This window comes from Dryas octopetala, chromosome 7 (genome assembly GCF_963921425.1).
Source record: "Dryas octopetala chromosome 7, drDryOcto1.1, whole genome shotgun sequence".
NCBI lineage: Eukaryota > Viridiplantae > Streptophyta > Magnoliopsida > Rosales > Rosaceae > Dryas > Dryas octopetala.
In genome coordinates this window covers 1,036,474-1,058,482 of record NC_141372.1, presented here as the reverse complement: position 1 = coordinate 1,058,482, position 22,009 = coordinate 1,036,474, and the positions used below count along the sequence as shown (strand labels likewise).

General features: G+C 39.9%; 4 protein-coding genes across 4 annotated transcripts; 2 read left to right on the top strand and 2 right to left on the bottom strand.

The window, feature by feature from the left end:
• Positions 1–498: 498 nt before the first annotated feature.
• LOC147278151 (transmembrane and coiled-coil domain-containing protein STS1-like) lies at positions 499–6,352 on the bottom strand. The gene is made up of 15 exons (XM_086250116.1): positions 6,021–6,352; positions 5,813–5,897; positions 5,170–5,649; positions 4,788–4,953; positions 4,533–4,685; positions 3,265–3,362; positions 2,989–3,080; positions 2,779–2,849; positions 2,548–2,683; positions 1,825–1,884; positions 1,647–1,732; positions 1,481–1,557; positions 1,174–1,244; positions 789–846; positions 499–684 (listed from the first exon to the last, which is right to left on the bottom strand). Exons 1-15 carry the CDS (start codon positions 6,350–6,352, stop codon positions 499–501), a joined length of 2,151 nt encoding a protein of 716 aa, XP_086106242.1.
• A 365-nt stretch (positions 6,353–6,717) lies between these two features.
• Positions 6,718–9,391, top strand: LOC147278150 (Low temperature viability protein). Its single transcript, XM_086250929.1, has 5 exons — positions 6,718–7,252; positions 7,383–7,775; positions 7,884–8,489; positions 8,769–8,929; positions 9,034–9,391. Exons 1-4 carry the CDS (start codon positions 6,791–6,793, stop codon positions 8,898–8,900), a joined length of 1,593 nt encoding a protein of 530 aa, XP_086107055.1. The 5' UTR covers positions 6,718–6,790; the 3' UTR covers positions 8,901–8,929; positions 9,034–9,391.
• A 1,390-nt stretch (positions 9,392–10,781) lies between these two features.
• Positions 10,782–14,824, bottom strand: LOC147278149 (putative TPR repeat-containing protein At1g05150). The gene is made up of 3 exons (XM_086251682.1): positions 12,114–14,824; positions 11,271–11,309; positions 10,782–11,206 (listed from the first exon to the last, which is right to left on the bottom strand). Exons 1-2 carry the CDS (start codon positions 14,445–14,447, stop codon positions 11,283–11,285), a joined length of 2,361 nt encoding a protein of 786 aa, XP_086107808.1. The 5' UTR covers positions 14,448–14,824; the 3' UTR covers positions 10,782–11,206; positions 11,271–11,282.
• A 1,140-nt stretch (positions 14,825–15,964) lies between these two features.
• LOC147278148 (kinesin-like protein KIN-7E) lies at positions 15,965–21,762 on the top strand. Its single transcript, XM_086250443.1, has 12 exons — positions 15,965–16,215; positions 16,298–16,757; positions 17,010–17,099; positions 17,190–17,290; positions 17,387–17,503; positions 17,594–17,675; positions 17,770–17,837; positions 17,934–17,999; positions 18,100–18,224; positions 18,342–18,654; positions 19,182–20,608; positions 20,857–21,762. Exons 2-12 carry the CDS (start codon positions 16,580–16,582, stop codon positions 21,170–21,172), a joined length of 2,883 nt encoding a protein of 960 aa, XP_086106569.1. The 5' UTR covers positions 15,965–16,215; positions 16,298–16,579; the 3' UTR covers positions 21,173–21,762.
• The last annotated feature ends 247 nt before the right edge of the window (positions 21,763–22,009 follow it).

Genomic DNA, 22,009 nt, shown 5'->3' with positions numbered 1-22,009 from the left:
TTCTGAAGTGTCCAGCAGCTTTGGTGGTAAAAACGATCATTTAAATTAGGAACCAAATGCTCGGCCACAAAGGGGATCGAGCAAAGAGCATGTGACTCTGTTGCCTTCCCACTAAGGCAAGAGTCAAGAGACAAACCAACAAATTGATGCAAAAATATAATTACAAATAAAAGGTAATGATGTTATGATGTCTGAGGGTTCGGTGTCCAAGAGTCCTGTTTCTTAAACCAATTAATTTAGCATCTAACTGCCGTTATAATCTTGTCTTTGCACTTGTTACGTTTCTTAGAGAAGCCTTAATCACTTACCTCAAAAATATGACCTGCCATATTAGATGTGGCTGCAACTGCAGGTGAGTGTCGTTTCTCATCATCACAAACCAATAGACCTTCTCAATTAATTGCAAATTCACAGATATTAAGCAGCTAAATGCTAGAGATACGAAAAGAAAATTGGATTAGAAATATATAAGGAATTAGAGAACAGGATAGTACGAGTCTAGTTCTCTTTCTTGGCCGAATCTGTTGGTATTTGTTGCTCCTGGGGTTTGGTATTTTCTTCCTTGGATTTGGTATTTGTTGTTCTGAAAACAGGGTAGTAAGAGTCGAGTTCAATCTGGTCCAAGATTTGTTTTGCCTTCCAAAGGTAAGAAGAGTGGCCTTCTATAATTTCCGTCACGTCAACCTGCAAAGCCAATTATGAGAAAATAATTGGTTTAAAAAACAATGTAATACAAGTACTAACCACAACTGCAAATATAAAAAGGGATTGGGAATTAGAGAACTTACATTCTCAATCCCAGGAACATCAACAGGTTGAATTCCACCTAAACCTTGAGAAAGTAAACTGTACGTGGGAAACCACTTTTAGTCCTATCAAATTTATAGCTTAAGCTTAATCTGATTAAATGTAGCACTAATCCAGAACATTCAAATGAATTAATAACTACAATTATGTATATGGATGGTGGGAAATCCTCTTCAGACAATTAACTGAATGATTAGTAATTACCAAGCCCCTCCCCTCATGTGGTGGGCTTAATTCAGTTTTATTGAAACCATAAGCTGATAAACATCTTCGATTGCGTATTGAAGAATCAGTAGTGAGCATATAATTGTTATTCTTCCATTCTCGGATAATGCTAAAACTAAAAAACGCATAAATGATCCATACTTGGCACGAAAGGCAATTCCCAGTGTCCAATCATTTATAGAATAAGCATTCACAAATCTCCCGGACACCATCTGTGAACCAGAAATAGGTTTGGTGTTACTTGTAAAAATAGTAGCAGCACAGACAACTTGCATAGGAAACCAATGAAAAATTGGGGGTAAGTAGAGCAAACCTACTAGCAGCACAGACAAAACTTGCATAGGAAACCAATGAAAAATTGGGGGTAAGTAGAGCACACCTACTAGCAGCACAGACAAAACTAACATTGGAAGCCACTTAAAAATTGAATAAACATAAATTCAACTACCTTTCTAGCATCATTCCAATTTTCATCTTCAATTGAAACTGGTGCTCCAAGAAGAACAACCCTTTCTACCAGACCAGCTGCACAAATGCAGAAACCAAATTTTTTATTTTTATAAGATAGCCACTCTACTTGTCCACAATAGGATGAAACAGATGGTGATAATTACCATTATCCCCTTCTGTTTCAGCCAAACATTGGAGACATTTGAAAATGACTCTGGCCCCCAGTGAGAATCCTATGAGCGTCACAGGCCTGACCATACATGAAGGATTTAAGTGAATGATACATCTGATGGTTTTAGGGGGAACTGGAACATATCTTTTTATGATATGAGGTTCTTCTACCTGTTTCCTTGTAGTCCATTTAACAGCACTTCAGCAAGCAGCTTCCCAGCTTTATCTGATCTGACCAAGAAAAAGGGGATACTAAAATTTCAAATTCCCAGTCTCCCACTGCATGCATAATGAACACTCAAATACCAATTTCAAGTACATGAAGTAAGTGCCACCTGAGCTATTATGAGAAGAAGACTGTCACGAATCAAACATGATCACAAGGAAGACTTAGGCCTAGCAAAAAAATGAGAGGGACCAGGAAGAATTTGGGACCTTAAATGAATTAACTTCATTCAAAATATCAGGATGCAGTTTGTTATATGTATATTGAGTGTTGGCAGCTTAACAAAAAGTTCATAAGAGTCCAAAAGCAATTTCTGACGTGATTATAATAAAAGTAAAATCTTAGATGGCCGTCTTACTCTCCTCAACGGAGTCTTTATATGGTAACTATTTGAAATAACCACACCAGCAAAGACTGATAGAGTAATTAACTGAGCAGATGGCCTACAAATCAAATCTATTGCAGACTGAACATGATCTCTCTCTCTCTCTCTCTCTCTCTCTCTCTCTCTCTCTCTGTGGAACAAACATTAACAGTTAGCCACCACGCTTGCCATGTTTGACAATTGCACTTCTGAATACATGAATAATATGAGAAACTGAAACTGGAAACCAGTATATTTCCATTATCCATCCACATAAAGTCCCTTCCAACCAATGAAAAATTACCTGTCCACTGCAATCGCCCATTTGCTATCTATAATATCAGCTGCTGTAACTAATGTTGCCGGCACAGCAAATGCTGCTACAAGTGCGTTTAATACAGTCAGCATGGCACCTTCTTTCATCAACTCCAAGGCAATTCCTGCAACAGGTTACAATAATGTTGTTCATAGACTCATAAATATGCCAATAGTCCACATAAGGTGACAGACAGTACTTATAAGGTTATGGAAGTACTTGAAGTAAGCCAGTCTTGAATTGCAGTGCTCAATGTAATCAAATTCTTAGACTCCCACAACAGTGCATACCTATACATTCACTACATTAATATCAATTACTTAGCCAGTCATAATAATTCAGATCCTATCTAAGGCTTCAAAAAGAAATGATACTTTCAAGTGAAGAATCCGAAAATCAATAGAAATGATGCATTATTGTCTTTCTTACCTCTCTGAGTTATCATTGTGACCTTCCCAAGGCCTTATATAATCTTCATTCTCAAAAACAAGTCCAGAAACCATTATTCCCACTGCTAGGCGCTGAAAAAGAGTTTTCTGAAATTGGTCAGCATTTTCATTCATACAGAAAGAAGTCATGCTCAACAAAAATTCTCTATTTCTCATTATATCATCATGCCAATAGAATTCCATCAGTAACAGTTCGCACCTCCTGCCCCCCAAAAATTATAAAGTATGGATTATTAAAATGTCAAAATGAACTCACTCCTTGATCATGATTTCCTTCAACTGTTTTGAACTCAAATTCTTCAATGTTGCCGGTTCTTCTAGCCATTTTGCTCCCCGTAAGTCCAGCTCCAGCAGCTGAGATTCCCGAAGAATGAGTAGCTGAGTATCCACTTCATACCTTTTTTTCTCTTTAGGTTTTTAAGATAGAACCTATGAAACAGTGGTCTTTTTGAATTTGGTTTCAAAATAACCACATACTTTAAACCTTGGATTGTAGCACCCCCTGCCCTTAATTGACACTGCAATTATGTATGAACAAGACCAAGCTATATAGAAACTTCAAAACATCATACAAGCTCATCTCTCTCTCTCTCTCTCTCTCTCTCTCTCTCTCTCTCTCTCTCTCTCTCTCGTCACACACATCATGCATATTGAAGTAATTTTATCCATAAATGAGCAAACTTCAAAAGACTGAAAGCTTTAACAATGGACAGGGTTTTCCAACTTCTAAACTCAGAATATGTGTAAAAGTAGTTATGTAATATTACATATATACAAGAAACACCTGCTACGCTGAGATACACAAAGGCCAAAGCAAATACAACCAAACAAATAGAATAGATAAATCTTAAGGGTCCAGTGTAAAGTGTCCCTATGACTAACATGCATTGATGCAGACGCTACCACACTTCAGAACATGTTGGACAGAAGCAAATCCAAAATCTTCCAAAACACGCATTTAAAATATAATTCTCAGCTCAACTTGAGACTTGTGGAGAAGGAGAACAATTGTGATTTTTGTTTTTGTTAGAGCAGAGGGTTTTCTATTACCTTAATAAAGTGATAAGGTTTAAATAAAGAAAAAGAGGAAATCAAATTGAGTAAAATAGATTAAATGTATGAAGGAATTTAAGTAATAAAATTGAAACACATTAATCTTTTGTGAGATTGAAGACCAATAATATTGTTGGATGAACAAGAGAGGAATGTTGAGCCTACAACCTTGTGTCACAACAATCAACTCCAACGTCCACCTTCTTGTTTTTTAATAAGTTAAGAATTGATGATGTGATTATATGGTTTGCACCCATAACAAGACTATGCATCTATCTGTGTAGTTGTGCCAAAAGTAGCCTATCTCTAAATTCACAGTTTTGCCTACCTCATGTCTTTTCAGTATTCATGTTCATTCTTCTTAGTTCTTAGCCAAGAAAAGGTTTTGCTTAAAGTTATTTCATCAGGATCTCATGTCCTAAGTCTAAACACAGAATATTAGAAAAAAAAAAAAAAAAACCACTTTTGCACCTCCAAATGATGCAGCAACGGCAAGAGAACCAGTAACAGACCCCGTGGCAGTGGCTGCAGCAGCGAAGCCACTTGCTCCAATTGCAGGGACAATACCACCCAATGCAGGAGCTAGAGCACTCAATCCCTGCGCAATTGCAGGAGCAGCTAGACCTGTGAAAAGAATTAAAGTCAACAAATTAAAGACTACTGGTTCTATCATAAATTGTATCGCAGGAGAGATATCTGATATTTTGAAATTGACAGATCTCATACCACCAGTGATAGCCATCAAGGTTCCTCCTGTTAAAGCAGCTGCACCAATTAGACCTCCACGCTTCATTTCATCCCATGAGATTTCTGACGTTTCTTTTTTCTCTTGATTAACACCTTCTTTTATTGAAGACATAAAAGAACAAGCAACCATCATCTCCATAGCTTCCTGCAAAATATAATTTTCCTCATAGATGGCTCAATGTACTTATTAATGTACACTTAAATGAATGACCACTGCTGAAGTTAGTGTTTAGGGGTACACTTTTATTTATTCTGAAGCATAAAGGGCAGGCATTCATCAAAATATCAAATAGAAGATATAAGGCACAACTATCATATAAAAGGAAGCTTGCTAAAAAAGAACTACTTCAAATAGACAGACCATTTTTAGCCACTCGACCCCAAGCCATGATGCTAGCAACCTCAATGCCACGCGGTGTCGAGCATCATAACCCTTCCTTTTTTTGGAACATTTATTTTCCTCTTCAGCATTGTCTGCCACACAGGCTGAAAGAAGCGCATAAAGAACTGTTACTTTCCTCTCATAACTGAGCAGCCTTCCCTCTTCCACAGGTTCCTCAAGGGGTCCAGATTCATTTGCAGCTTTTTCTTCAGTGGATGTCTCAGAACTTGGACTCTTTGTGCTCGCAATAGGCATTGCAGTTACTGTAGACACTAATTTTGTCTCTTTATCGGATACTTTATGGCGACATTTACTTTCATATTCAGAATTCTCATTGGGATCCACAGGAGAGCTTTCCTCACTAAGAGCCATGACATCAACTGTTTTTGTCAAAGCAAATTCCTTGTCTGTTTTTTCAGAAGAAGGGCCATCAGTTTTCTCTGATAGTAAGGCCATGAACTGAAATAAAACAAACAAATTAATATCGCTCCCAAGAGATAAAATTGGTGCAACCAAAGCAATAATGTGATGGCTTAAAGTTCTTAAAGATTAAAAGCAAGTAATTGATATCAGATATATAAAGAAAACCCCAAAAGAAGAATTTCAAGGCGATCAAACACACCGCTCCTACGTGATGCCTACTTTGTGTAGAAGATCCTGCAGTTTCCTTTAGCCCCTTCCAGGATTGGACATCCACTCCTAAAAACCTGAAATATTCAACCAATAAAACTATGAATTCGAATGTGATTGACACTAATTAAATCACGCAAAAGAGCTGTTCAAGAAATCAAAACTTCAATCAAGTAGTTCGAATCGAAACCAAAAAGTACCTGAAAACGGGATAAAGCAAACCAGAATTCTCGTGGATCCAAAGACTTGGATCGTCCGAAACCGAAGTGCTCCCGCCGACGCTCGCACCTTCGCCGATGGTCTCTTCGTCGAGAGTGAGGAAATGACTTGACGACCGAGTTTGGTGGATCTGAGACTCGTGAAGCGCGAGCGCGAACAGGCCACCCGCTGCGTATCTGTGCGTCTGCGTCAGAAACGAGGTCTCCATGGTTGCTGATTCCACTTCACCTCTCACAGAGCATCGAAAACGCAAAAAGTTCGAATTTTCAAACCGAAACAACGGCTTCAATTTAACCAAACGAAAGATTCTCATTCAGTAATAACATAGAACTGGTATTGAAATGAACTGAGATCACAATCGACCGCTTGTCATCCACAAGATCCTTTATTTAAGCACAGTAACTACTCCTCCCGCCTATTCCTCAAAGACCAGAACACCGACTTTGCCGTAACGGCTTTTTTCGCGGGAAATTGAAGACTCCTCGCGACCGACACGTGGTCTTAATCTCAAAGACCAGGCCGAAAGGTTATTGGGCCTTTCTTTTTAATTTGAGAGTTTTCAATTTAAGCCTTGGGCCTGGGCTTTGGTAATTTGGGCCATGTGGATCGACCCGTTACCGTCCAGGGTTTACAAACAGAAACATGGATAGGGTTTATGTGTTAACTACACACTACTCTCCCATTTTCTTCAGGCTTCGAAATCCAAACACCGCTTCACGATTTCCTCTCAAACCTATTTGATTCCATAATAATGGGGAGAAAGAAGAAATTCATAGATAAGAAAAAATCGGCTACGTTCCAGTTACTCGCCCGGGACTCGTCCGATCCAAACTACGACGACTCACCTGGCAGCGACCGGGTCTTCGTCCGAGTCGACAACAGCAGCTACTCCCTCGAGACTTTGGAGGAAGATAACCCTGATGGCGTCTCCGGCACCGGCCCATACAACGAGGATCCCAATTCGATATTCGCCGATGCGCCGGAGGACGACGACGGCAGCCAGGACTATCACCAAGCTTTCGGGAACTCGGCGGCGACATCGGCAGCTCATCCTTTGCCGGAGCAGACGAGGAAGGAGATTCTGGAGCTAGGGTTTCCCGATGACGGTTACAATTACTTACTCCATTTGAGGGAGATTAGGAATACTGGTGGTGGTTCCGCGTTCTATGAGAATTCCAAGGCTAAGCTTGATCAGCTTCCGCGCGATGTAAAGGTTGGTTTTTGATACTTTACATTGTGTTTGGATTGTGAGAAAATTGAGGTAAAGAGAAGAGAAAAACGGAAAATTTCTTTCTTTTTCATTTTTCAGTTAGAATAAAAAAGAGTGTGGTATGGATTTTCAGGCATATGATGCTTCGAGATTGCGCATTTCTGAAAATGAGGTTCCTAGTGAGAAGTCGATTTATGTGGCGGCTAATACGGTTAATGTGAGGGTTCAGAAAGCTGTTGATCCAGAAGTTTCTGCATTGCTTGATGATAGTGATGTTTCGCGGTTTGGCTCCGATGTTGAGGACTTGGAAGAGGATTTCGTGGTTAAGGCTAATCTTGACGAAGAAGGAGAGGCGGAGGAGGATGTGCCTGTAGATAATGGGTCAAATTTTGTTGAGCAATCTGAGAACAAAATTGTTAGCAATGAAGCAGATGGAGTTCAAAGAAATTGCGTGGAGGAAGAAAAAGATGACTCTGCGGTTGAAAAGCCCCGAGTTCGTCGTCTTTTGGACGAGCAATTTGATTTAGTGAGTTTTCTACACACTTTATAGTTTGAGTCTCGTGATGTGCTGATTGTATTCTTCGATTTTTCATTTATGTCTCCATTATCTTACTTTTTTGTCCCAAAAAAACAGCTATGTCAGGAATATGCCAGCAATAATGATGAAGAAGATGATTACGGGTATGTAGCTGAAGAAGATGAATCCATTACGGATAAGCTCAAACATGCCACCCTTGATGACCCTGTGAAGGATGACTTAGAACTTGATGGAAAATATAAGGCTCCTGCAGATTTGTTGCATGATAATGAGGGACTAAATAAGAAAGAGGTAGTGGACTCTGCTAGTGTTATTATTCGACGCTGTGCGGAATATGGTGAGAAATATGAGAATGAGGATCAAGATGAAGTCGTAATTGTAGAGGAATCTAGCGATGAATCAGAAGTGTGGGACTGTGAGACCATTGTTTCTACATATTCAAATCTTGATAACCACCCTGGGAAAATTGAAGCTCCAGGAGGAACCAGAAAGAAGAAGCTTTCTGAAACTGTTTTTGGATCCTTGAATGCCACCAATCATGTGATAACCCTTCGAGGAAAAGAGAAGCTGCCTGTGGACTTCTTGCCTCATAATAAAAAACCTGCTACAGAGAAGGTGAAAGATATGAGTGCTCTGAAAACCGAGCAGCTGAAAAGGAAGCAACATGGTCAGGAGTCAAAGGAGGAGAAGAAAGAGCGAAAGGTATCTATTTTCTATTTGACTATTTGTTGTTTGATTATATTGTGCATGCCAATTGATTCATCTTCCCTTTCCATTCTATAACTGATCAAAGATAAACATGCCACCTTATGGTAGTTAAAATCTAGAAACTGCCAGTGTAAGTGAAGGACTTGCATCCACATATCTCAAAGCCACTGATTTTGGCATTTGATAACTTGAGGGACCCTACCTTGTTTTTTGTTGTTATTTTGGTAAATTTTGCTGGTTCTTTGATGATGACATGAAGATTTCTGCATTCAGGCTGCTGTGAAGGAGGAAAGGCGTGTAGCACGGCGTACTAAAAAAGAAATGAAGGGACTTTACAGGGGTGAGGCACAGAGTGCTCAGAGAGTTGCTGCTATATCTGCCCCCCCTTCCATTCATCTTATGTGATTGTGCTGATCATCAAAATGTATCTCTTGGTAATTTGAATTGCTTCCTTATTATTTTTTTTTTCTTCGAAGTACATCCTTATTTCTTTTATGCAATTGCTTTATATCTTTATTGGTTTGTTTTTTCCTTGTAGGTAAGACTTGAGAGAGTACTGGATGAGCTTGCATAGTTTTGAACAGCAACAAGTACTTACATATGAATCTACAACCAACCACGGTAAACAAGGCGCTGTATGCTCAATCCTCATTGCCTTGAATTTGAGCAGCTAGAATATTAGTTTATTGATGTTGAGATTGTTTCAAATCTCTTTTTATTCAAATGTATGTTTGGAGAGGTTGGTTTTTGATGTTTATTCAACAGATGGGGATACGCGTTGAGTTGCTCCTTAGAAGCATATTTAATGTAGCACGAGGCTAAGATCTGCTACTGGGCATGGATAATAGACTTTGTTTTTATAATTTTCTAATATATTTCATTATCTGGTTATTTTTGCCTTTACTTTTCAGTAAGAATTTGGTTATTTTGTTTGCTTTGAATGGTTTTAAACGGAGAAAATGGCAAAAGAACTAGTGCAGCATCATTGATTAAATCATGGCCAGACCACCCTAAATTGCTGAGTTAACCACCTTATTTTAAAATTTCAATTTTACTCTTGGAACAAAAAATTTCAATTTTGCTCGTCGGGTCATTCGATAGTTATCTATCGAAATATTTATGGTTATTCGACAGTTATCTGCTGAACATTGGTGGATTATTCAGTAGATAACCACCGAATGGAAATGAAAAAGGCATTCGACAGTTATCTGCCGAAATATTTGTATTTATTTGACACTTATAACATTGGTGGATGTTTCGGTAAATGACCACCGAATAGATGTGGGTAATTTCATCATGTTTTTGCAATAAAGGATAAAATAGAAAAAAAAATTGAAAAAAATTTATTAGAGTGGTCAACTCAACAACTAAGGTTAATGTGCATAGCCTCACTCTTAAATCATTAAAGGAACAATACTAGTAAGAACAATGTCATACCAGTCGATGAGTCCATATCATCATTGACTCGTATGAAAGACATAGTGTATGACTAATGAACCAAAACAAATAAATATACATATGATTAAAGATTCATGATTTAGTACGACATAGCCAAGCACTAACGAATAGTTATATTTTTGATCAATAAAGCATGAAACGAGTTTATTTATTCATTTATAATAGGCAAAAATAGGGCAAGTACAAGAATAGTGTTGTGTTGTCAATGGGGGATGGGAGCCACATCGCCTCCACCATAATAGGGTGTGGGATCCCAAATGCCGTAGTCTTCCAGAACAATTTCCGACGTCGTCTGTGCCTTATAGTAGTGTTTCTTCCCTTCCTGCTGCACCTGGTCTTTCAGTAGGTGGAAAGGAAGAAACGATGGTGGTGATGGCGTTGCTGTTACTCTTGTGGGCATAAATACAATCATCATAATAATAGACATCATCATCGTCATGCATAACATGTGCTTATTTGCTGAGCTTCCTGCTACTGTGGGCATGATGATGATGATGATGATGATGATTCTGCGCTAGCTAGCTGCAGATCCAAACTTAAACTGATCTATTCTGTGGTACTTAAGGTTTGTTTATTTTATTTTAAACCTCAAAAAAATGTGTTTTCAATATATATTTATGTAGTAGTAGACTAGTAGTAGTGTTTAAACAAATTAAATTGGTTCTTCCTTTCACGCCCGATGCATGACTTACCATGTTTCTTGCATGCGTTTAGTGATTTAAACAGAATGGCAAACCTAATCAATTGCCCTTCTACTTAACATACATTTTCTTTTTCTCCAAGACCAAATACAAAAGAAACTTACGAATCACAGCATTCGAAGACAGTTTCTGCGCTCATGGAACAAATTGAAGGCGTAGGTATATATATTTTTTGACAGATATGTCCTTATATACATCTCTGGAGGCCTAACAGCCCAACAGTAGCAATTAATTGTGGCGTAACTGATCACTTTTCTACTTACGTTTCTGGAAAGAAGCTTGACCAGTTAGTTGGCATGTCACAAGTTGCAACATTTGGATTGAGCAAGAGCCTGGACCTGGCGTTGCATCTTCGAAGCAGAGGAGCCACACTGCGGGTCATCCAACTCTGCTCGCATATTTGAAATGTGTGAGATATCTTTCATCCAATCAACCATGGCAACGTCACTAAAGAGTGAAGATTAGTTGCGTTGAAGATATTGGATTTGGGCGTTAGTGAAGGGAAGGATATTTGGGCATTGGTACAAGACTTGTCCAATTCGGGAGATGGGCCTGTACAAATAAAAATGAAGTTGGGTTCTCAACAGTAACTGTAAAAGGGTGTTTCCAAATTTACCGGGAAATTTGCTCACAGTACCCATCTCTTTGCTGTTTCCTGCGAAGAGTAGCAAGAATGTAAGGCGCAATCTCAGGCGGCAAATTTATAGAGATTTTTCTACATGTTCATGGCCAGACTTGGGATCCCATTTTGGTAAAACTCATTTTGGGATCCCAAGGAACAAAGATAAACAAAGCTATGACTAAAATATTGTCGTCTCAAATTATTAATCAATCCTTTTAGTTTGACAGGTAAAAAATTCTTTATATCAATGATTCATGGTCAGAAGTCATAACAGGGCAGCAAATAAAGGCATCTTTCAACACAATTCCTAAAATAATAAATAATAAGATAATGCAAAAGGCAGAAAGTCATATCTCCAGGTAACACCCCAATAAATTCAAAGTAAACAACACCCCACATGAAATTTATATCTCTATGTAACACCCCAATAAAATTCAAACTCAACAATACCCAACATGCAAAGCCAATAGCGCATAATACAAATCTGGATTAAGCAGTTAAAGAAACTCCCCAAAAACAAAGAATACAAAAAAGCACCTCTATAATGAGGACAGTGAGTTGTAATGATATCATACAAAATCTTAGAGAGTAGGAACAGAGAAGCAAGTTATACAGATGAGATTGGCAGAGAGACATCAAAGACACCTGTGGAAACAATGTATTATACAAGGGCATGATGCCCACAGAACACAGTCATGAGCTATATATTTCACACTGAACAACTAGAACATCAAGAAGGAATTATACAGAATAAACAGAAAAACACTCTAGCTATGAATTATGCGATTGCAATGTAAAGCACTTGCACTTGTCTTTCATCGCTTCAGTCCCACTTACAAATTCTTTGAATTTGTATTCTGCCTGCTTATAGCTTGGAGGCACCTTTCCCTCACTGTAGCATTGATTACACAAGCTAAAATGAGATTTTATCTCCTTAAAACGTGACCCAATAATCGGATAGCGGCAAACTGAGCAGGCATGGTTACCATGGCGGTTCCTGTCCCCAGTTTCAAGCTTCAACAGGGTAGACATGATACCGAAACCCCAATCTCGGTCATCAAACATGACAAGAAACTCTGTATAAGACACCATTGAAGAATCTGTTTCTCCATGGAGTTCCAGCATTTCACTAACCCCATCGGAAGGGACATATATAGCTCTCAACAGTTTAATATATCTAGTGGCATCGACTTTTCTTATCTGATTACCACCACCTTCGTTCACAGGACGCCACAAAAGTGCATCAAATGCAACTCGTTTGCGCTTTTCAGGAGGGCCACTGCAAATAGGGGCTAGAACAGCAAAAAACATGCCCAAGTCCACCCTGCCAGAGCCTGTATCATCAAAGACAGAGAGTATCCTCTCGTTTATGGCTTTAACAGCTCCTTGGAAAGTCTCAGGCTTTAGGAAATTCAGTAACCTGCGGAGAATTTCTTCCAAGTTAGGCTTGCGTATGGACCTCTGGGGAACACCAGTACCTGAATACGACACCGGTACTTCACCATCACTCATTTCCTTTTGAAGCTGCTCCACCTCACAACGACCCAACCTGGTAATCCTCTGAAAAGCCCTAATCTCAAGTGCATTGGCCAAGTCTTGCCTCAATGTAGTCCTCTCCCCAACTGTCTTAAATTTCGTGGTTTCCACAACTACAAAAGAACCCTCCCCATTGGCACCCCCATTACCCTTCACCTTCTTCTTCTGCAGCTGCTTCAGATGTGCAATTGCATCATGTAATTCGACCCTGTTGGTCATTTTCAGTGCTTCCTTCAAAGCCTTCTTAGCATCCTCAGTTTCCCGAGCTCCCAACAAGGACACAGCCTTGTTAAGCTGAGCACGCCAATGGTTCGGCCAAACAGCTAAAACCCTAGCATACATCTCCGAAGCTCTCTGAAACCTACCCAAGTCCATATACAGCCCACCCAAATTGTACAAAGCATCAACATGACCAGGTTTCAAATCAATGGCTTTCTGAAAGACCTCAATTGCCCTCTCATCCTCACCCATCGCATGCAAAGCCGAAGCCAAATCACAATGCGCATCGGCATAGTCTGCTTTCAAAAAAATTGCCTCTTCCAAGGCTTTGACAGCCGCCCTATATTCTCCAACACCAAAAAGAGCACTACCCAAAAGTTTCAAAGCTCTAAAATGAGTTGGACAAAGAATTGCAGCTTCTCTATAATACTCACAAGCACTTAAAACCATACCTTCACCTTCAAGCGCAATCCCGAGATTCACATAAATCTGTGGAAGCAAATACGCCCACTGGTTGCCACCGGCCTCCGCCGCCTCGAGCGCCAACAAGTACTCCTCTTTGGCTTCTTTATACTTGCCAAGAACGTACAAGCAATTCCCAGCTCTGAAATGTGGCCTCACATCCACAGGTTGCAACTCACAAGCCCTCTTGAAACTCACCAAGGCCTCTTTGAACAGCTGGTGCTCATACAGAACCCTCCCAATCGCCATGTGTCCATCGAAAGCCTGCTCACGTGACCTTGCTCCGTCGGCCCGGCTCCTCAAGACCCCCAATTCTTTGACAAACAGAGCGTAGTCATGCCCGGACTCTTCCCAAAATACCCTTTTCTCCGAAATCTCTGAAGAAGGTCCCAATTCTCTAGACCAACCGGCGTCCGAATACGCGTCGGTATTGTCCGCTTTCAATTTCCCATCTTTGGCCTGCTTCGCCTTCAACCGCTTCACCAGAATCTCCAAATCGTCCACAATCTTCCACGTGTCATCGAAGACGATCCCGTGGTTCGGCGACACCGCCCAGGCCGCCGTCCGCTGCTTCTTCTGCGACTCCGCCACGACGCGCTCGTCGACTATCGACGACGAGGAGGCCTCAGCGGCCAGAGAAGCCCCTTTGGTCTCGTCCAAGGTGAGCTCCAAACCGAGCGCGTCGAAGTCACGGTCCACGTCACCGGCTCCATCGTCGTAGGTCCGCAAGAGGCCCTCGTAGGTGAGGCCCTTCTCGCCGTCAATGAAGTCGCCGTAAGTCCGAAACACCTCGTCGAGAATGGCATTGATCTGCTCGTCACTGAACTTGACCCTAGGGTTTACGGCCACGACAAGCGCGGCCATTTCGTCCCTGTTGAGCCCTCCGTCGTGGTTTTCATCGAATTGGTGGAAAATCCTCTTCACCTTCTCTGATCTGCTCCCTCTCGTTGCCATTATACCTTTCCCTTAATTCTGTAGGGTTTGGAAAGAAGAAGACGAAGAAGAAGAGAAGGGAGGAGAAGAGAAGACGAGTGATACCGATTTAATAATATAATGTAAAATGTTATTGGTAAAAATGGAAAGTGAGGGACCAAAAAGGCAAAAAGAGAAGGTATGGGCTAAATAAATTAATCTGGGTTTTTATTCTTGTTATGAACTTACGAATATGAGGAGTTTCTCACTTTCTAATTTCATTTTCATTTGTGTACTGTAGGCTCTGTAGCCAACTGTCTTTTTGTTGGTTTTCATTGGATCTGGGCCATCTGGCTGGATAAGCCGAAAGATAACCAGAAGAGGGAGACGACTCTTGTTTTCTCTCTTTCTCTCTCTTGTTTAATTGTTTGTTTAATTTTTTTATTTATCATCTGTTTCTCACTCCTCATGAATGAATAAGTGATCAATGATGCTGTCATGCTGATGGGTGGTGGGGCCCTATGGGGCTCTCAAGTTTCATTTTCTTAGTTTTTTCTTTTTTATTATTATGTACTTTGGTGATGGTCTGGAGCCTGGAGAGAGGGTAACGCCTGCTTTTCCAAAAAGAAACATGTTGTGACTGTTGTCCAGCTGGCTAGCCTAGGATACTGATTAACGTGCCGGGTCAATCGGGCTTCGTTGCAGCCCAACTATGTGATCCATTTTAGTTTCACAAAACCCCAGATGTAAACATACAAGTTTTTATGTTGAGTGTTTTTTTGAGGCCCAAATGAAAGCGTCCACGGATAAGATGGCGGATACAAAGATGTTTAATACAAGTCGGTCCACTTTTAATGAGTTGAGCGACTTAACAAGTTAAACCTTAAAATTAGGGTTGGGTTGATGTCAGTAACTGATCCGACAAACCACAATCGACCACCAAACCACCACCAACGGTATTGCCAACTTTGTAACCGTCTGTCGCTATCTACAACGGCAGTCACCGACAGTTTCAAATGTGGTATGTGTCGGTCGGTGTGGTAGGTTACCGTGGTTGGGACTTCACCCTCTCTTTCTCTACAACTCCAACTTCAGCCATCACTTAGCTGCTGCAACTCCAACTCAGCGTTGGTCCGACCACTAAGCCCCGGAGCTTCACCTTTGAGACACCACCACGCGCAACTCACGTCACCCGCGCCCAAGAGCCACCGTCTTACCCACTCCCTAGAGCTTCGCCTCTACCAGCTGGACTACCCGACCATTGCAAAATTAAGTGGACTTTTTAAACATCGGGTACTTTGTGTAAATTATTTTATTAAAGAGACCTCTAAAATGGACTAACCAATCATTAGTGCAATTTTTAACGTGCCCAACTGTGACTGGATTGCAAATTATAATAAACCAAAGATTTTGACATCTAAGCTATAATGACCGCGTTAATATGTAGTAAGTTGGAGGTGAAAATAGTAAGTTGGATTTAGTTATAGACGTTCCTTTAAGCATTTGGCGGTTGTATATCAAAGGTCGGTAGTAATCCATCCAAATAAGAGCAAGAGAGAGGGAAGCAACGGTTTTTCGCCGTTGCTATTCCTTCTCACTTTGCCTTCATTTCCAGAACGGCACAGCCCTCTGGTTTTCACGGTTCGGCCAAAATATCTCTGATCAACGAATCTGAGTTTGCACTCACTATCTATCTGGACGTTTTGGCTGTTCCGTCTGAAAAGAAAAAAGAAAATATAATTGTTTTTGCGATATTTTCTTTTGTGTTCTCTGATTTGCCTTGCATTTGATCCGAGAATTATTGCACAGGGTGAGACAATTTCTCAAGTTTTTTAGAATTTTCTGTGATTATTGCTTTCTTGGAATTCAAGTTTGAACCTTTTATTGTTCAGATTTTACTTACAGGACATCAATTATCAGAAAAAGGAAGCCTTTTGGAGCTGAAAAGACGGCGAGTTGATTCCAACAATAGTTTGAAAATTTTATACAAGCTGCATTGGGAGATTTCGGTGTCGAAATTGCCAACGGTGAAGAAATTCAATTCATCTGTGAACGGTCCCTTCTTCAAATGCTTTGATTGTTGTAGCGCAGTCTCTCCCATATTCGTGTGGGAGAGAAATATCAGCGGCCCGGAAGTTTCCGTGGTTTGTTTGTTCTGGGTTTTGGTTGGGACAATGGCTATGGTGGAGTCTCCCAAGGAAGAAAGAATTCTCGTTTCGGTTAGGGTGAGGCCATTGAATGACAAGGAAGTGTCCGGGAATGATGTTTCCGAATGGGAATGCCTCGGCAACACCGTCTTCTTCAGCAGCAACCAACCTGACCGTACCATGACTCCTTCTTCTTATGCTTTTGGTAAACAAATGCCTATTTATATATATGTTCTTCTGGTTTTTTTCTTATTAAGACGAGTATATTGTTCATGAGATTTGAGCACCTCATCTGACAAAAGAAGATTAGGTGTCATCCACTATACCAAATAGTCATTGTCATATACTCATATGTTTTGGTTATGAATTGACATTGCATTTTGTGAAATTAATGATTTTTCTAATATTTGAAGACCCCGAATGCTGTTTTAATGTCCTTCTCTTTGTATTGGGATAGACAGAGTATTTGGGTGGGACTCTTCCACAAGGCAGGTGTACGAGCATGGAGCTAAAGAGGTTGCTCTTTCAGTCATGAGCGGCATCAACTGTGAGTAATCTGCTAATTCGTAGAAAAATCTCATGTTTTCCGATATTTAAGTGTAACAAAAATCTTATTTTTACTGAAATATCTGTCCAGCAACCATTTTTGCCTATGGACAAACAAGCAGTGGAAAAACATACACCATGAAAGGAATTACTGAATTTGCGATTACAGATATATATGATTACATCAAGAAAGTAAGTACAATATTTAACATCTTAAATTCCAATTTATATAAAGTTGGCTATGTTTTTACTGACACTGGCATAGTTTGAATCTTTATTGTGTTTCAGCATAGTGACAAAGAATTTGTGTTGAAGTTCTCTGCCATGGAGATCTATAATGAAGCTGTCAGAGACCTCCTCGGCTCCGATACTAGTGCTCAACTTAGGCTCCTAGATGATCCAGAGGTGAATAGTGTATTCCTTTCATACACACACATGTTTACGTATAATTCAATTGAATGATCAAAAGTATCTTTAATAATACTACTCCAACAGAAAGGGACTATTATCGAGAAACTTTCAGAGGAGATTTTGAGTGACCGGAACCACCTGCAGGAACTTCTTTCCGTCTGCGAAGGTAAATGCATTACTTATGTATCCCTGGAGTACATGGAATCCATGTTAGCTCTATTTTCAATAGATGGAAAATATTTGTATTTAATTTTTTGCAGCTCAAAGGAAGATAGGAGAGACCTCTCTGAATGAAACTAGCTCCAGATCTCATCAAATTTTGCGACTGGTATGCTTGTCATTACTAAAGTAGTTACTTTCCTATTTGACATGAGAAGTTCTTTTTCATTTTTTTTTTTTCTCTTTCGCATTTTGGATTTAACAGACAGTTGAAAGTTCTGCTCGTGAATATCTAGGCTTTGGAAGTTCAGGCACCCTTGCAGCTACTGTGGTATGGAAGTACTTCTCTTGCCTTAGCAAAAGATGAAAAACTTCTTCCAATGATCTAATAGGATGGTGTTTTTAGGAATGAAATGAGACTCTTTGTGCAGAATTTTGTTGATCTTGCGGGCAGTGAGCGTGTTTCTCAGGCATTATCAACTGGTACAAGACTGAAAGAAGGTTGCCATATAAATCGAAGTTTACTGACCCTGGGAACTGTAATTCGCAAATTAAGGTTCAATAATTTCCATATACTCAAGAGGAGTGCTTATTTCTAAAATCTGCGCTCAGTTTCATGTTTATTGAAACTTTTTTGTTTTCTTAATCAATTTGATGTCATCGATGGTTGCAGCAAGGGGAAAAATGGACATGTACCTTACAGAGAATCTAAACTAACACGCATATTGCAAAACTCTTTGGGAGGCAATGCCAGGACAGCTATCATTTGCACTATGAGCCCTGCAAGAAGTCATGCTGAGCAATCAAAAAACACCCTGTTCTTTGCAAGTTGTGCAAAAGAGGTGACTACTAATGCAAAGGTCAATGTAGTAACGTCGGACAAGGCATTGGTAAAGCAATTGCAGAAAGAATTGGCTAAAATGGAAAAAGCATTGAAGAGCTTAGAATCAAATTCCCTGAAAGAAAAAGAATGTCTGTTAGAACAGGTGATGGGATGAACCTTTATGACTCATTGTATACATATGATTATGCTAATTTGTGCTGAAAAAGAAAAAGAATTTTCGAAAAGAAAGTTATATTTTCTTGGATTTTGGTCAGAGATCTTGTTTGCCAAAATTTTCTTGATTCGATATTTTATCCAGACTAATTATGAATTGCAAACTTAATTAGGTCATTATGTACGACTAGAGTTCATTGAGGGTTAGAATCATGGGGATTGTGATCAATGAACTTTTTGTTTCTTCAATCCTGTGCCAGGATATTAGGCAGGATGAGCATTGCAGGAACTTGGGTGATTTAAAGGCTTGCTTTTCTTTTCTTTTTGCCTTATAATTGAAAATTTATTGTTATTGCTAAAAGTTGTGTGCAGGACGGTTTTTAAATTTGATAATTAAGTGTGCAGCACAACATTTGAAACGTGTTGTTGGGTGAAAATTTAAATTACAATACAGGAAAACAAAATCCTGGTTGCAGTTAGTTGTTTGCTCATGCCTTCCTTTCCTTTTTTATGCAGATGGATAGAGAGATAAAAGAATTGACTCAGCAACGTGATCTTGCTCAATCTCGGGTTCAGAATTTGCTACAGTCAGCTGAAGAAGGACAAGTTCCAAGAATGGGTGAAATTTCGGGATCAGAGTCACTAGAATCACACAACCAATCTTCCAGCAAGCACAACCGACAACTTTCTGAGGTTTCTGAAGAAAGCTTTCTGCTGGACAGTAGTATTGGGTTTGATCTGTTCCAGGGTTTGGAGGATATTGCAGAATCTGAAGATACTGCACAAAGAAGTCATGCAGAAGCTGAAGATGCTGCAGAAAGATGTGATGCAGAATCTGAAGAGAGCTGCAAGGAAATTACATGCATTCAAATGGTGGAAACCAGCATGGACGACAAGAAAGAAAGCGAAGGAAACTTAACCACAACAGTACCCATGCATGAAGATGCGGCTTCCTCCTCGCAGCAAGTTGAAGCACTGCAGCAAAAAATTAATGAAATGCAAAAGACAATTAACACCCTTGTCAGTCTTGGCACCTCTTTGGATCATTCTCCTTGTTCGTCTGAAGCTAGCGCTGGAAGCTCGGGTTTGCCTAGAAGTAGAAGTTGCAAGGCAAATCTTATGAATCCCTCGGCTTCTCCATCTAAGGTGGCAGAACAAAACGAGAACGCAACACCTGCTGAAGGCTTTAGACACAGGCTTCCCAAATCAAGGCCTGGTGTCAATAGTAGAAGGTCATCCAGAGAAGATCTTCCAGCTTCAGTTTTGAGTTGTCTCGTGGACACAGATGACACCAAAAAACCAGAAGCTTTTCAGCGAAAGATTTCTAAATCAAACTATGGAGTCAACTTTGGAAATTTAACCAGAAAAGATTCTGATCAAGATTCTCTTTTCAGTCTTCCCTTGGAGACACAGTCAGCTGGTGGAGAGGATATTGTTTTAGACTTGCCTAGAACTTCAAAAGGCTCTCGGTGGAGTCTTTTTAAGTCAAAGCCTGCTTCCGAACTTGGAAAGCCATCCAGAACGAGTTCTCAATTAGATTCTGTTTTGAGTGCTCCCATGGCTTGGAAAGTTATCCAAAACTTCTCAGAGTCTGATTTGGAGGATAACGTTAGTCTTCTCAATTTTGCTGAGGAACAAAATGAAGACAAAATGTATGCAGCATCGTCGAGGAGACATGGTCGTGTGGATCCAGTGCAACGTGCTTTCAGAACCAATTCTAATTGGCGCTTAGAATTTGAGAGACAGAGGGGATTAATAATTGCACTCTGGGATGCTTGCTTTGTGCCATTGGTCCATAGAACCCATTTCTTCCTTCTTTATAAAAGTGACCCCTCCGACTCTCTGTACTTGGAGGTAGAGCTCAGAAGGTTGTCCATTCTCAAGGACACATTCATCAATGGAAGTAATGTAAAAGACAGTCAAGCTCCCACACCAGCTTCAAGGTAGTCTTTCAGATTTCATTTGACACACAAACACACAAGGGACATACAACACAACACACACACACACACACACACCTAAATTTGAAATGTTGATATTTTGATCGTCTTCTAGAACTGATGAAACTATGAACACTTTTGGCTAAAAAACAGACTCACAGACTTCCACTGGAGGGTCTCTAACTTTGAAATTGGGAGGTCTCTAATTTAACACTTGTTTCTGTTTTTTCTTAATTCTGGATGTGAAACAGTATGAAGGCTCTTAAGCGCGAGAGAGAAATGTTAAGCAAGAAAGTGCACAAGAGGTTCTCAAAAAAGGAACGAGAAAGGGTTTACCAGAAGTGGGGGATTAGGCTGAACACCAAGCAGAGGAGCCTACAGTTGGCAAACTTCCTATGGACAAGCACAATGGACATGGGCCACATAAGGGAGAGTGCTGCCCTTGTTGCAAAGTTGGTTGGGTTTGTTGAGCCACTTGAAGCTCCCAAGGAGATACTTGGACTCAGCTTCTTATCCCGACCCATAAAGAAAACCTCCATCTGGAGAGACTCCATGTCTACCCTATAGAATTTGCTCCAGCTCCATAGGAGGATCGTATAGATTTTTTTTGTATGGGATAAGTGATGCCTCAACCTCACTTCACCTCAGTTCAGCTCCAATTAATTAGCAGCTTATACAGTTTAAGTCCAGCTTCCACGTGATTCAGAGATACTGATTGTAAAGGGACAATCTACAATTTTACTATGATTCTCTGATACCTTCCAATGGTGATGTATGTTGCTAATTGAAGGAAAGGGAGAAAAAAAAATGGAGTTTAAACTTTTAGCTGGAGTATGGAGGCGTATTGTTCATGTGATATGGGCATCATTGGTGTTCATATAGAGGCACACAGAGGAGCGAGAGGGGTCGGCGGGCAGATAGAGCCATAGAGGCAAAGCAAACAGAGGAGTCAGAGGGTCTCTCCGGCGGCGATGCGGAGAATTGTGTACTTGTGTACAAGAACACGAGTCTACTATAGTTAGAAACGGTCGATTTCTCTAGGAAAGGTGCCTACTTGCCGTCAACAAGACACTTTTTTGTGTGATATTATTTGACAGCGTGTAGGAAAAAAAAAACAAACAAAAAAAAAATTAATGAAATTATTCATTTATTTACTAGTTTGTTATCTCTTTTTATTTTCAATGTTTTCTTTTACTAATTGTTGGATGACATGTTTATATTTATAGAGTATAAAATTAATAACATTTATCCATATTATAACACATAGAGTATATCAGTAATCGATTATACAAAATAAATTTTCAAAAAAAAGGAAGAAAGGGAGGATGAAGTTATGGGGAATAAAACTTAAAAGAGTGACTCAGACTTTTTCAGGCTCAAATAGGATTTACCAAAATTTTATTT